General features: G+C 41.9%; 1 protein-coding gene across 30 annotated transcripts in view; it reads left to right on the plus strand.

Moving 5' to 3' along the window:
- ABI2 (abl interactor 2) overlaps positions 1 to 10289 on the plus strand; it is a 196856-nt gene extending 186567 nt beyond the window's left edge. For all 30 annotated transcript variants that reach the window (XM_056533542.1, XM_056533545.1, XM_056533553.1 and 27 more), the window contains 2 exons: positions 2523 to 2696; positions 9758 to 10289. In XM_056533542.1, coding sequence (XP_056389517.1) covers positions 2523 to 2696; positions 9758 to 9933 — 350 coding nt within the window. In that variant the 3' untranslated portion in view covers positions 9934 to 10289. The remainder of the gene's footprint in view (positions 1 to 2522; positions 2697 to 9757) is intronic.
- The last annotated feature ends 4796 nt before the right edge of the window (positions 10290 to 15085 follow it).

A 15085-nucleotide genomic window follows, 5' to 3' on the forward strand; every position in this document is an offset into this window, starting at 1 on the left:
TGTTTGTTTTTTTTGCTGTTCTGGCACAATAGGGGCTTCCCAAATGCGACATGCCGACCAAAAACCATTTCAGCAAAATTTGCTTTCCAAAAGCCAAATGTGACTCCTTCTCTTCTGAGCATTGTAGTTCACCCGCAGAGCATTTTATGTCCTAACATGGGGTATTTCCATACTCAGAAGAGATGGGGTAACACATTTTTGGGGGCATTTTCTCCCATTAACTTTTGTAAAAAATGGTAAAGTTGGGACAAAAACTGCAATTTAGTGAAAAATTTTTATTTTTTTCATTTACACATCCGACTTTAACAAAAAGTCGTCAAACACCTGTGGGGTGGAAAGGCTCACTGGACCCCTTGTTACGTGCCTTGAGGGGTGTAGTTTCCAAAATGTTATGTGTGTTTTTTTCTGCTATTCTGGCACCATAGGGGCCTCCTAAATGTGACATGCCCCCCAAAAACCATTTCATCAAAATTCACTCTCCAAAATCCCATTGTTGCTCCTTCCCTTCTGAGCCCTCTAAGGCGCCCGCCAAACACTTGACATACGACATATGAGGTATTTCCTTACTCAAGAGAAATTGGGTTACAATTTTTGAGGGACTTACTCCTATTACCCCTTGCAAAAATTCAAAAACTGGGTCTACAAGAACATGCGAGTGTGAAAAATGAAGATTTAGAATTTTCTCCTTCACTTTGCTGCTATTCCTGTGAAACACCTAAAGGGTTAACACACTGACATTTTGAATACTTTGAGAGGTGCAGTTTTTATAATGGGGTCATTTATTAGGTATTTCTAGTACGAAGGTCCTTCAAATCCAATTCAAAACTGAACTGGTCCCTAAAAAGTTCTGATTTTGAAAATTTTGTGAAAAATTGGAAAATTGCTGCTGAACTTTGAAGCCCTCTGGTGTCTTCCAAAAGTAAAAACATGTCAACTTTATGATGCCAACATAAAGTAGACATATTGTGTATGTGAATCAATATATAATTTATTTGGTATGTCTATTTTCCTTACAAGCAAAGAGCTTCAAAGTAAAAAAAAAAAAAAAAAAAAATTTCAATTTTTTCATCAAATTTTGGATTTTTTTTTTTTTACCAAGAAATGATGCAAGTATAGACAAAAATTTACCACTAAAGTAAAGTAGAATATGTCACGAAAAAAATCTTGGAATCAGAATGAAAGGTAAAAGCATCCCAGAGTTATTAATGCTTAAAGTGACAGTGGTCAGATGTGCAAAATGTGTCCGGGTCCTGCACTGAAAATTGGCTGGGTCCTTAAGGGGTTAAAGGACCTTAGGACTGTCATTTCAGGATGCCTATTAACAGGTTATGCCAAGGCTGAGTGTTCACACATGCTGTATGTCCCAGCTTTACATTGGCTTCCTATCAAAAAAGGGATGCTGACATATACTGGGTGCAGAGAAACTGTTAATTCACTTTAATGGCCTCAAGATAGTCATCTAGTGACTACATTCTGGCCTTTCCCTGCTCCTACACATTTATTTTTCTGGACTATGTAGCATGGTCTGCAGTGTTACGGAATCCAGCAAAATAAACATGAGGTGGCCCAAACTTAGTCACTAGCTGACAATGTTTGTGCAATTTGTGTGAGTAAATCAGCAGCTTTACACTAAACTGTGATGCCACTGTAAACCAAAGAAAATTATTTTAGTTCAAAAATTGCCTGGTCAACAATAGTTGACTGTATATGTTTTAATAAGGAAAAAGTGCAATATCCAAAGTTAAAGGAGAACTCCAGCAAAAGTTCACTTATCCCCTATCCACAGGATAGAGGATAAATAGCTGATCGCAGAGGGTCCGACCCCTGGGACCCCTGCAATCTTTGGGGCGGCTCTCTGTGAGGAGCGTGTGTCATCAACTGGTAGACAGCACATGCTCCATTTATTTTGGGGTTCCCATAGAAATGAATGGGGCGTGTGCCTTCTGCAGCTCACTGAGATGTCCCGGAGATCGCGAAGGGGGACCAGTGGTTGAACCCCCCCCCCCCCGCAATCAACCAATTTTTGCCAAAGTTCTCCTTTAAATAATTATTTTTGCTTACAAACATATTACCCCTTTTGGTAATATAGGGATTTTTTTAATTGTAAAATGTGAAATTGCAGAGGTAACAAATATAGCCAGATTCAGTTTTTTATTACTGTATTGTGTAATGTGCAAATGTGTTATGTACAGGAAGTACAGTGCAAATGTTCATCGAAAAACAGACTTGCACCACATTATTTGTGTGTTTTAGACCCTACTTTAAGGGATTGGTTTATTGGAAAAGGGATGTGGCTTCGCTGAAAGCATTGCCAAAATGTGCTAAATCTTTGGCACACTGTTTTGGTATGAAGTAAGCCAACTGTTAGTATAAATTTAGACTAGACAGTCTGCAGATGTGGCAGATTTATCACATGGCCTGAGCAACTGCGATGAATCTGGCTCATTTGAATATAAGTATATGATAAAACTGAGGCAGTATTATTAAATTTCTCCCAATTTATCATGTTTATGTTTATTTAGTTTCAGAGACTCCACCTCCACCACCTCCTGCAGAAGAGCCTGTATTTGATGAATCTCCCCCTCCTCCTCCACCTCCAGAAGACTATGAAGAGGAGGAAGCTGCTGTAGTAGAGTACAGTGACCCATATGCTGAAGAAGACCCACCTTGGGCACCAAGGACCTACTTAGAGAAGGGTATGTAAAAAGATTTTTGTCACAACTGTTCTTATCTCAAGTACAAAGGACTGTATACTGACAGTGTGGCACTTACACTAGACTGTGAATTAAATTATTATTTCCTCATAACACTCTTAGCTGTTGACATCGCATTATTGCTCTCTGTATTGAGTCTGTGTTTAAATAAAGGTATTAAAACATAATGCAGCAAGGGCTTAGGCTTCACTAGACAAGACATTCTTGTTCTGACTGCAATTGGTCTGGTTTGTCACTATTAGTATACATTTTAGTTGTGGGATGTGTGGGAAAAGTTTCCTGTCTGTGCGATCACACAACAGAAATTGTCCAGTGCTGAACATTAAAGCTGCCTGGATGGGAAAGGTCTAAAATTGGAAAAGAAGGCGCTCCATGGTGAAGGATAACCTGTACAATGGTAAGGGAAATAATGAAAACCACCTACCGGATAAAGTTGTGTAACCACATACATAACAATGGGACATGTGTGTAGGGTTGGAAAGAACCTGTCTGTATTGGGTCTGTGTTTAAATACCATAATAAGAGTTAAACTAGAAACTAAAAGTAATTCAGTAACAGATGTGCTAGGGTAGATGCATAGTTGCTGGATTGGGTGGCAACATTTTATGCTGCAAAATATGCATTAAGAATATGCACTGAATCACATGGATTTATCCACATATTTTGGAAAGATTTCCAAACTGCAGAGAATCTTGCTTTGGGTAGTGTGAATTACGCGATTCCTCTCAGCTATTCAAACAAATATGAAAAAGATTATAGATTTCAAAACTCATTAACCCCTTCCCAAACCCATGACATACATGTACGTTATGACCGGGAAGGTTTTCCCAACCTATGACGTACATGTACGTCATGCAGATACTAGCCACTACTCACGGCATCCTGCTGCGCCTGGTAAGATGGTGGCTATTAGGGATGAGCAAATCAAATCTGACGAATCCGAATTTGTAACGAATTTCAGGAAAAATTTGATTTGCAACAAATGCGAATATTGCAGCGATTTGATCGCGAGAATCGCTTCATTAAACTCCCTTGGATCCACATGTGTGGACATGGGGCAAGGAATCCTGGGAAGGCGGGAACAAGGGTAGGCGGGATCACCCTGATTCACATGTAGCATGCAGCCTATCAGCAGCCAGTCATCCCTGTGATGTCACAGCCCTATATAATCGGCAGCCATATTGCAGCAAGTCACTTCAACCTTTCACTGCAGAGAGATAGATAGGGACAGATAGCGCTGTGTGCTGCACAGAAAAGCTTTTTTCCCAGCAGCGATTCACCTCCTTGTCAAGTCAGCGTTCTGTTGCACAGAGAGAGGGACAGAGAGCATTGTGTGTTGCACAGAAAAGTTTTGGGTATAGTACACAGCAACTGTGTGCTGCAGCACTTCGTGTGTACTGCTGGTGTTGTGCACAAATACTTATTTAAGCGTACTGTAGCGCATTGTCCTCCCCTCATAAGTGCATACCACATACGTACACCTATGTGGTGTACTATTTTGTTCCTGTTAAAGTCTCAAGGGCCTAGATACTGTGAAAGGCCAGGCAAAAGTACTCACCGGCTGGTGTTGTACACAAATACTTTAAGTGTACTGTAGCGCATTGTCCTCAGCCACAACCCTCTGTTGGCATAGCCCACGAGCAGTCCCTGTCCTCCCATTGCCTCTGTCCTATGCTGTTCCCTCACCCACAGAAGTATCTTATGCTGTGGGTTCAGCTCCACTATTTAGTGAGGACAATCTAGAGGACAGTCAGCAGCTACTGCCCATCCAAGAATTGGAGGAGACATCCACCGCTTCCTATGCTAGGCAGGCAAGCAGTGATGAGGAGAGTGGCTTGGGAGGTGGTGTTGCGAGCATTCAGGCTCCTGAAGCAGTCACTGTTGAGGAACCTGAGGAGGACATCAGTGACGTGCAGACACAACTCGATGATGATGAAGCCGATCGCACTTGGAAGCCGGGTGCAGAAGGGGCTTCATCACCATCGGGAGAAGAGGGTTGCAGGTTGCCTGTGAGGCAGCTGGGCCAGCAAGGTGGTAGCATGGTTGGCAGTCAGCATGGTGGCAGAAGTGGAAAGTCTGGAGCCAAACGTGCCCGGGGTAGACCACATGCTTCGCGGCAGCCTGCCTTCCCGAGAGGTAGTGAAAAAGGGGTTCCTGGAGTCGGCGGCAGTAGCAGTCAATCAGTGCGGAATGTTGGTGGGAAAATCAGGTACTCGGCGGTGTGGCAGTTTTTCTTCAAGCATCCGGAGGTGGTTAACCTACATGCAAGATGTGTCGGCAGAAGGTAAAGCATGGCCAGGGTCCCAATGTTGGCACCATGACCCTGCATCAACATATGCAGTGACACCATAAAGTGGCCTGGGAGAACCGTGGCTTCGATGTGGTGGTCCAGCCTGCTGCATCACCCAGTGGCACACCGCTCCCTGTTTCAGCCAGCCAAGGCTCCACCATCTCAGCCGAAGGGAGCTGTGTGTCATATCCATCTTCTGTCGCTCCAGATGCTCCTGCTTCTCCTACTTCGAGTCAGTCATTCCGCCAGCAATCCATTGGCGAAGCCATGTGCAAGGGACAACAGTATGTTCCCACTCATCCAATGGCGCAGAAGCTGAAAGTGCTCCTGTCTAAGTTTGCTGGTGCTTCAGTCCCTCTCTTTTCAAGTGGTGGACTCTGCACCTTTCAGAGAACTGATGGCTTGTGCCGAGCTGAGGTGGAGAGTGCCAAGCCGACATTTCTTCGCGAAGAAGGCAGTACCAGCCCTGCACAATTTTGTGGAACATAAGGTGGGCCAGTTCTTGAGCCTGTCGGTGTGTACCAAAGTGCACGGCAGCGCCAACGTGTGGAGCTGAAACTACGGTCAGGGACAATTCATGTCCTTTACAGGGGATTGTGTGAATGTGGTTCCTGCACAGCCACAACAACAGCAACTTGGACATGTCACGCCGCTTCTGCCTCCACGCTCTCAGGCCCCTCCAGCATACCATGTGTGCAAGGCTCGGCAGTGTCACGCGGTTCTTCACATGGTTTGCTTTGGCGAATGGAGTCATACAGGGGAGAAGCTGCTAAAAGTCATTCATCAAGAAATCGAATCCTGGCTTACTTTACAAAAACTGGAAATGGGACCCATGGTGACCGACAACGGGATGAACATCTTGTCTGCGCTGCGACAAGGAAGCCTGAGACATGCGCCCTGCATGGTACACTTGTTCAATCTGGCTGTCAAGTGGCTCCTGAAGTGTCCCCCGCCCCCCCCCCCCCCATCTGTAAGACATCCTAACAATGGGAAGGAAACTTTGCATGCACTTCAGCCACTCGTACACCGCAAAGCACACCCTCCTTGAGCTGCAGCGTCAGAACGGCATCCACCAACATAGTCTGATTTGCGACATTTCCACACGTTGGAATTCCACCCTCCATTTGTTGGACCGACTATACGAACAGATCCAAGCGGATAGGGGGACTCCCCTGTGTAACTTCAATGTCAACCAGTGGCAGCTCATATGTGACACCTGCCGTTTGCTCAGGCCCTTTGAGGAAGCCACATTATTAGTCAGTCGCCAGGATTACAGGATGAACAACAACATTACACTGCTTCATCTACTACAGCACGTGTTGGAAACAATGGCTACATCTCACAGCCACATAAGCCCTGTGGGGGCTGAACTGGAGGAGCACAGTGGTGCACAGTTTAGGTTTCACTAGTTGGGCAGTTTTTCTAGTAATCTGACAGGAGAGGAGGGGCTAGAGGGTTATGAGGAAGGCGAGACAGAGGACCCAGACACACCGTGGCAGTATGCAGTGGAGTTGGAGGCAGAGAGTCCCTCCGAGTCACTTGCACAAATGGCACGATGCATGCTCACTTGCTTGCGTGGTGACTGACGAATTGTCACCATTCAGCAGCGTGATTACTTCTGGCTCTCCACCTTATTGGACCCTCACTACCGGCACAAAATGGGGGCCTTTTTTACACCCACTGAGAGGGAGGACAAACTGACCTATTTACAGAGACATCCTACATAGTCAGTTAGCCAATGTCTATCTGCGCCATCGTCCATCCTCTCGCAGGTGTGACTCGGGGGCCCTCTGCGCTCACCTTCCACTTCCATGGCTGCTGGGGAGGCATGGGGTGTCAGGAGCAGTACCAGCTCCATCAGCAGCAGCCTGAGTCTACAGTCGCTGAGGAGTACCTTTCTTCACCTGCATAGTGAAGCAACTCATCAGCAGCAGGTAGACCTGGAGCAGGACCTGAACTGGCAGGTCGTGGCATACCTTGACATGACCTTGCCAACACAACTTGAAGACCCGCTGGACTTCTGGGCAGCCAAATTTGATTTGTGGCCACAACTAGCAGAGTTTGCCCTGGAAAAGCTGTCCTGCCCAGCCAGTAGTGTGCGATCAGAGCGGGTGTTTTAGTGCGGCAAGGGCCATAGTAACCCCAAGGAGAACTCGTCTGTCCACAAAAAATGTGGAGAGGCTGACCTTTTGTGAAGATTTCAGCCAGGATTTCCACCCACCAATGCCTGATGCATCAGAGTAGATTGACAATGGTGCCACACCAACACTTCACAAATATGGATAGTGCAAAACAGATTTAAGGTGCTGCACCCCAGTTACAGACACTCCTTACCAACAGACCACAAGTAAGTATTGAGGATATGCATTAGCTAAAACGTAACTTTTCTTAGGATAAAATATACGTACCCAAATTTTTTTTTAAATCAAACAAAAGGAAAGGTGTGCAAAAAACTCCATGTGCCACCTACACCACCAAGTATTGATGTGATGCAAAGACCTCTAAAAGGTGGAAGGGAACAACGTATGGTCCATTGTAACCAGTGGGGGTAAAAACTTCCCCTGTAAGGCCCTACTCTCGCATTATTAATTCCCTTCTTTGCAAGTGTTACTCGCCCTAAAAAGGGCGGCCCCACACAGAAACCTCTCCCTATATCCCCCTACAAACATTGCCATTTCCCAGGCAGTTTTTGAAGGTGGAAATAGGGAGAGGTTCCTGTGTGGGCCGCCCTTTTTAGGGCGAGTAACACTTGCAAAGAATATGGCCTCCCTGCTGCCACATTCAGACACTCTGTGGCAGTCATTCTAATAGTGATGCCTGTAATCTGCATGTTATACTCAATAACAATATTATTTCACTAACACAGCACACTCCCAATGCGTGTTAGGACAAAGCAAAGTGTTCTACACCCCTATTGAGGCTCTCTGTAGGCCAGAAATAGCCGTTTCTAATAGCGATTTGCTGCAGATACATTCGGAATGAAATACATTTTTGGGGAAAATTCGGCATATCGGCCAAACTGAATTTTTCAAAAATGTGCTCATCTCTACTGGCTATCATTAATAGCCAGCCATCTTACCTTGGGACCTAGAGGGGGTTTCGTCCCTCAACGCGATTGCTACTATGAGCTAGTTAAATCTGTCCTGTCCCCCTTCCCCGATGTCTGTTACCGGTCCCGAGCTCCCGCAGCTGTGCCCTCCTGCATGCTTCACTTCCGAGTGCAGTCATTGTTTTTTTTTTTTTTGTTTTTTTTTTTTTTGTTTTTGTAAATGAGCTGTTTAGTTGTACAACAGCTCCCCATAGTGTCCTAAATCTGCTACTGCATCTTGTTCTTAGCAGTGCAGACACTAGGGGGAGCTGTACAGAAGTAATAAATAAAAAAACGTATATATGTATATTTAGATTCAGAATTGAAGTGGTCCCTAAAAATTTTTGATTTTGAACTTTTGTAGAGAATTTGAAAAAATGCTCATATTATTATAAGCCTTCTATGTTTTTAACAAATTATGCCAGTAGAGATGAGCAAAGTTACAGTGATTAGATTCGTCACAAACTTCTCGGCTCGGCAGTTGCTGACTTAACCTGCATAAATTAGTTCAGCTTTCAGGTGCTCCGGTGGGCTGGAAAAGGTGAATACAGTCCTAGGAGAGAGTCTCCTAGGACTGTATGCACCTTTTGCCGAGAAGTTTGTGACGAATCGAAACACTGTAAGGCTGCATTCACTCCCCCGGATCCGGCACCCGTAGCGTAAAAATGAGGTGTGAATGCAGCCTAACTTTGCTCATCTCTAGATGCCAGCATAAAGTAGACATGTTGTGGATGTGAATTAAAAACTACATTTATTTGGCGTGACTATTTTTCTTACAAGTAGAGAGTTTCAAACGCAGAGAAATGAAAATTTTTCTAATTTTTCACAATATTTTAGTTTCACAAAAATGGCTTCATTTATGAACAAAAATTTACCACTAATAGAAAGTGCAATGTCTCAAAAAAACTATCTCTGAATCACTTTGCCAAGAAAAAGCAGTTCAAAGTTATTGCCACTTAAAGAGACACGTTAGATTTGAAAAAACGGACTGGGTCATAAAGGCCAAAACTAGCTGGACTATGAAGGGGTTAATAAAGGGCTTGCATACAAATAAATCAAGATGTGTATTAAGTGTTTACCTATGCCCAATAGATTACTTGGCAAACATTATTTGTGGTTCAGTATATTGTAGCATTTATATGAGATTTAAAAATGCAACAAAGACTCCAGATGGTTCATTTTCAAAGTTATTATACATTATGTTGCACTTTGATAAACGCACGCACACAATCTATAAACGGCCCTTATGTCTTATAAGAACATCCAAATATACTGTACACATGAAATTATAAATTCCCTACATAATTCCAATAATATTGTTCCTCAAAGAGAGGATAACATTGAAAGTTGAGTTTGTGATTCACTTATTAAAATGTGTTAATCAGGCAAGCAGATATCTAATGCTCAATCCAGACATAGCTGATATTATCTGCTGTAATATCTTGTCAGTATGCATTGCACATGCTGCTGTGACTTTGACATTTTTTTTTTGCTATGTATGTATGGGGTTTTAAATTCCCCACCCAATTGCAGATTTGTGATATCCACAACTCCTGAACATTAGAGAAGACTACTATTTCAGACTTTTCACAGTATGTTTAGTGCTCCATAAGTAAATTATTTCCTTTGCAATATAATGATATATTGTTATTATTTCTTTTCTAGTTGTGGCAATTTACGACTATTCAAAAGATAAAGAGGACGAGCTCTCCTTTCAGGAAGGAGCCATCATCTATGTCATTAAGAAGAATGATGATGGGTGGTACGAGGGTGTCATGAATGGGGTGACAGGGCTTTTTCCAGGCAACTACGTGGAGTCAATCATGCACTATTCTGAATGATGACCCAAAAACAAACATGTCCCTGAACAGAACCATTGAGGCTTCCCAGACTTCCATGAGCCCCTGGGGGGCCACTTATTAAACTGAAGAGGATCATTGTCATTTAAGAAACTTCACTTTGTTCCTTTTTGTTTCTGACTATTAAAAGAAATAGTGATACGAGTTGTTTCATCAAATGTGATCTTCCTGCTGCTCTGGGGCAGTTCTGGCTTAAACACTTAATTTTTGTTGGACTCAGGATGTCTTAAAATGAAATGAATGGGTCTATGACATTTATGAGCTCAACTTCACCCTTATTCTACACAATAGAGTGATCATGTATACATATCTAGAGTAAAAAGATTTGATTTCTCCCAGTGTCAAGTATGTAGTGTATTAACTCTTAAAATGTTTAGGGTTGTTTTACTATAAATTGATAGGAGCTAACATACCTTACAAGCTCATGACCACATGCCTTCAGCTGTTAGTGGTGGATATATAGGTCATTTGTGTTTAGCTTGAGAACACCAAAGAATACTTTTTACAACTGGAAGCCCAGAACAAGAGTCCTGTGCTCTTCCTCTAAGTTATCATAGAAAGAAAAAAGAATGCATTTGTGTTATATATTGCGACAGACATTTAAATTGGCAGCTATTGAATTATGATAGAGCAACCCAAAGATGTTCAGCCATTTATACCAATGACCCACAACACCCAAGCAAACATTTAGCTTTTAAATCTATCATATTTTTTGCAACACAAATAGAAAAACTAAAAAAAGAATGCTTGTAATGCAACATGAATTTGTGGCAGGTCATCAAGTGTTATGGGAATTTTTAAGTTAATTCAGGCTTGTTCACACAGCCGTCGTGCCTGGTTAAGGGAGCTTCGTCGGTCAGTCCGTCGGAAGGATATGAGTTGTTATAAGTTCTCCACTCAACTCCTGTAAAATACTGGACACCGATGGACCCCCGTTCACTTCAGTGGGATCTGTTGGGACCCAACAGTGTGAGTTGTGTCACGACCAGTTAAGGGTCCGTTCGTCACAAAAAATATATAAATAAAGAAATAAAGGGGGGCTTGGGTTGTCGAATGGACCATGAACAGGTCAGAGTACAATGGCTGTGTTAACTTAGCCTTATTGGTTTTAGGCACATTGCCTAATTCACACATTGCAGATTTGGACAGTGTTGTGCTTCAGTATTTGTGAGCAACAACAAAGATTGGATTAAAAAAACTAATATAATGGAAAGATTTATACTATTCTACTTTGCATCCAGACCAGATTTTTGTCTTGCAAAATAATGATGGTCTGGAAATTTGTGTATGAGAGCTAAAGGATAGAATGCCTCCTGTAAGAGATGTGTCTCATATAAAATTAATGTCCAGCCCTCAATTAAATAAGAAACAGAAGCTTATGACCTGTCCCTTTGCAGTTTAATCAGATGAGTATTCCTGTTGGTGATCTCTGCAGAGTTTTTGGTTCCATTCTTGTAGGATTACAGATTAAGGTAATAATATCAAAGGTGTTTTACTATACAATAGAACTTGAACATACGTTTTTAAGATCACTATACCCTCTTCAAGGAGATGACCTAATAGTTTCACATTCTTTCATTGTGCCTCGGGCGCTCCTGGTATTGCAATAGAGACAATCGGGATTTGCAAAAAAAATTAAATAAATCGACAAAAGCAAAACTAAACAATATGACCTGTTAGTACTTGCTGGTGTTTTAGCACTTTACTGTGATCTCAGGAATCATTTGCCTTTATCTCTGTCTTCAGACTAAATTACGTGCAGATGGTGGTGGCAGTGAAAGCAAATATTTGTCACATATTAATGAAGCATCTATTCTAGGAACTAGTAAATTGCTTTGTGATAATACAAAATATTTAGAATGAGTTTCTAGGTTATCAAGTCTGTGTAATTTCATTAACCTTGCAGGATTAATATCCATACCCTGCAGCTTCCCGATTAGCCGGGTTATGCTGATGACATAGGGCAGCAGCTTTGAGGCACCCAGCAGTGCTGTGATTGGATAGAAAGAAAGACACACATTCTGTATGTTGTCTCATGCTGAGTAAAGAGCCAGCCATTCCTGCAGTATGACCATTACTCCCATGGCTATGTAAACTGTGACTTGTGACATCCAAGCAGCACAAGCAGTTCTGTGAGAGCTATATGTGCATATTTACATGCACTAGCTCTTAGCAAAGCATATTGAACATCAATAGTGTCCTATTTCTAGGTGGCCCAAAGTCTTGTTCTACTGCTAGAACAGCATATGGGGGGGAGATAGCTATCATTTTTTGTTGTCCAAAGTAATTTATGTAGATGGTTTTTATTGCATTCTTTTTGGCGTTATCAAATTGTTGCATGGCCTTTGATAATTTTAGCGCAAATAACACTGATTAAGTGTGATCCAGGCTTACTTAGGTTTGTGACTTTTAAAAACCAGGGAAAGTTGCAGATAGTGAATTTGTTATCACTGCACTTTCCTGATTAAAAAATGAACTAAAGTAGAAGACTTTATTTTCTAATGTTTGGTTTGGCGTACATAAAAAGCGCAAAAAGGGGGACTGCGCATGATAATTGGGGCAAATGTAAAACAAAAAACCCCATCCAAAAGCATGATAAATTCACCCATGGTGATTTGCATGTCATTGGGGCTGACTTTTAAAAGGAGTACTCCACCCCTAGACAACTTTTCTCCTATCCAAAGGAAAGGGGACAGGATGTATAATCGCGGGGGTCCGGCTGCTGGGACCCCTGCAATCTCGGCACCAGCACCCTTGTGTTCTGAACATTTTAGGTTCAGAACACCGGCTTTGGGTGGCCATGTTTGTGATGGAGAACACATGCCCTCCATCCATGTCTATGAGAGGGGGCATAACGGCTATGGTGGAGCAACCACGGCCATCACAGCCCTCAGTTAACACGATTATGATTTCTACCCGTGAACATAAAGGGGTACTCAGGTGTGAAAACGTTTTTTTAAATCAACTGGTGCCAGAAAGTTAAACAGATTTGTAAATGACTTCTATAAAAAAAAAAAATATTCCATTCCAGTACTTTTTAGCAGCTGTGTACTACAGAGGAAATTCTTTTCTTTTTGAATTTATTTTATGTCTTGTCCACAGTGCTCTCTGCTGACACCTCTGTTCGTGTCAGGAACTGTCCAGAGTAGCATAGGTTTGCTATGGTGATTTTCTCCTGCTCTGGACAGTTCCTCATACGGGCATCAGGTGTCAGCAGAGAGCACTGTGGACAAGACAAAAAAGAAATTCAAAAAGAAAATAATTTCCTCTGTAGTATACAGCTGCTAAAAAGTATTGGAAGGGTAAAGATTTTTTAATAGAAGTAATTTATAAATCTGTTTAACTTTCTGGTACCAGTTGATTTAAAAAAAATGTTTTCCACTAGAGTACCCCTTTAACTGGCCACATAAACCAAATGAACGCCAGAGGAGATTAGTAATTTGACTTTATTGGCTCCCAGGTCAGTAATATTTACCACCTTTTTCAACTTCCAAATGACCCATCCCATATTAGGTTGCATTTTAATTCAGTTAAAATATTATTAAACGAACATCCTCAAACATCTGTGCGCATAAATTATTAATAGTAAACCGGTTTATAAACTGTGTCAAACAATAAAACAGGTATTTGTGTCAGAATATATCTGTATAGCTTCCTGTTAAAATGGCATTATTTTTGAGCAGTATTAATGATTTCAAGTTCCTTTTTATCCTCTGTATAAGGTTAAATTCATAAACCTTTTAATAATTAATCTCTAGAATGTTTATCTGACTCTGTGAAAAGAGGAATCATGTTTACACAGTAACATAGACCTTAGTCTTGTATCGGAATGCGTTTTAATTACTGCCGCAATAACAAGCAATTTAAACAACAGATAATACATTAAAGTGTGTTTGCAACGTTAGTTTAAAGATGTGTGGATCTCCTATAGTCAATAGTACAAACCTGTGAGTTCTCATTTAAATGGTATCTGTTTGCCACAGCAATATCACATAGTCAGTGCAGGAGTGGGGTTAGAGCATGCACACTCTGCACAAAACTCTTTGCTGAGCTTTATATACTTTGAGCAACCATTTGTTGAGATCATCAGGCTTTGTACTTCTGTTCGGGTGGCATGAACTAGTGCCTGTAATAGATGTGCTAGGGTCCTTGTAGTAATCCACGTTACTGGATGTTAGTAATGTGTCTACAGTTTTTACCAGAAATAATACATAGAATTGAAAGTGTGAATATGAAACTACCAGGAGACCTTTGCATTAAAGTGTACATTAATGTTCACATAACTTCTGACATGTCAAAAGTTGTGATCGGTGGGTCCCAGCTGCTTAGACCCTCCCTAATTGCTGAAACAAAAGAACACTAGTGCTTCCCTAAGAGCTGTGTCCCTTCTTTTCTGTTTTGCTTCTTTTTGGGGGAAACCAAGCACATAGAGTACAGATGTGAAGAACGTCTCATAGACTTTCCTTTGTCCATACGCTGCACTTGGCTTTCTTGGGAAGGCCGAGCAAAAATAAAGGGACACGGCACTCAGACGAGCACTTGTGTTCCTTCGTCCTAGCGATCGATGAGGGTCTCCACATCCGGACCCCCATCGTTTGCAACTACTTACTATAACATATCAGAAGTTATGTGAACATTTAGGTTCACTTTAATATGAGAAAACAAAGGACACAGCTACTGCTTTATAAAAATAACTGAACAGAGAAATTAACACATCATCCCGAATGCTTTTTCATTTAATCAAAATATATTTTGTTGTTGTAGCATTAGAATTTGTCCTGTTGTGCCATCAAAATGTGTTTGCTTCTGTGTTGCCTGAAGGAGTTGTGTATTTTTATATATGGCTATACTCTCCTACCCACAGCTACCATACCAACGCTCACAGGGGGAGAGTTATCAAAACGTGTACAGGAAGAGTGGGGCAGTTGCCAATAGAAACCAATCAGATCCCTTTTTTCTTTTAAAAAATTTCTCTAAAATATGAAAGAATCGATCAGATTGGTTGCTATGGGCAAAGGCACCACTCGTCCTCTGCACAGGTTTTAATAAATCTCCCCTACTGTCCCCTTTCATTACTTTTACTTTCTGGTGTTTCGTCAACCATGCAGGAACTGCCCCAGTCAGCCAAACTGGC

The sequence above is a fragment of the Hyla sarda genome, chromosome 8, assembly GCF_029499605.1.
Source record: "Hyla sarda isolate aHylSar1 chromosome 8, aHylSar1.hap1, whole genome shotgun sequence".
In the NCBI taxonomy this organism is placed as follows: Eukaryota; Metazoa; Chordata; class Amphibia; order Anura; family Hylidae; genus Hyla; species Hyla sarda.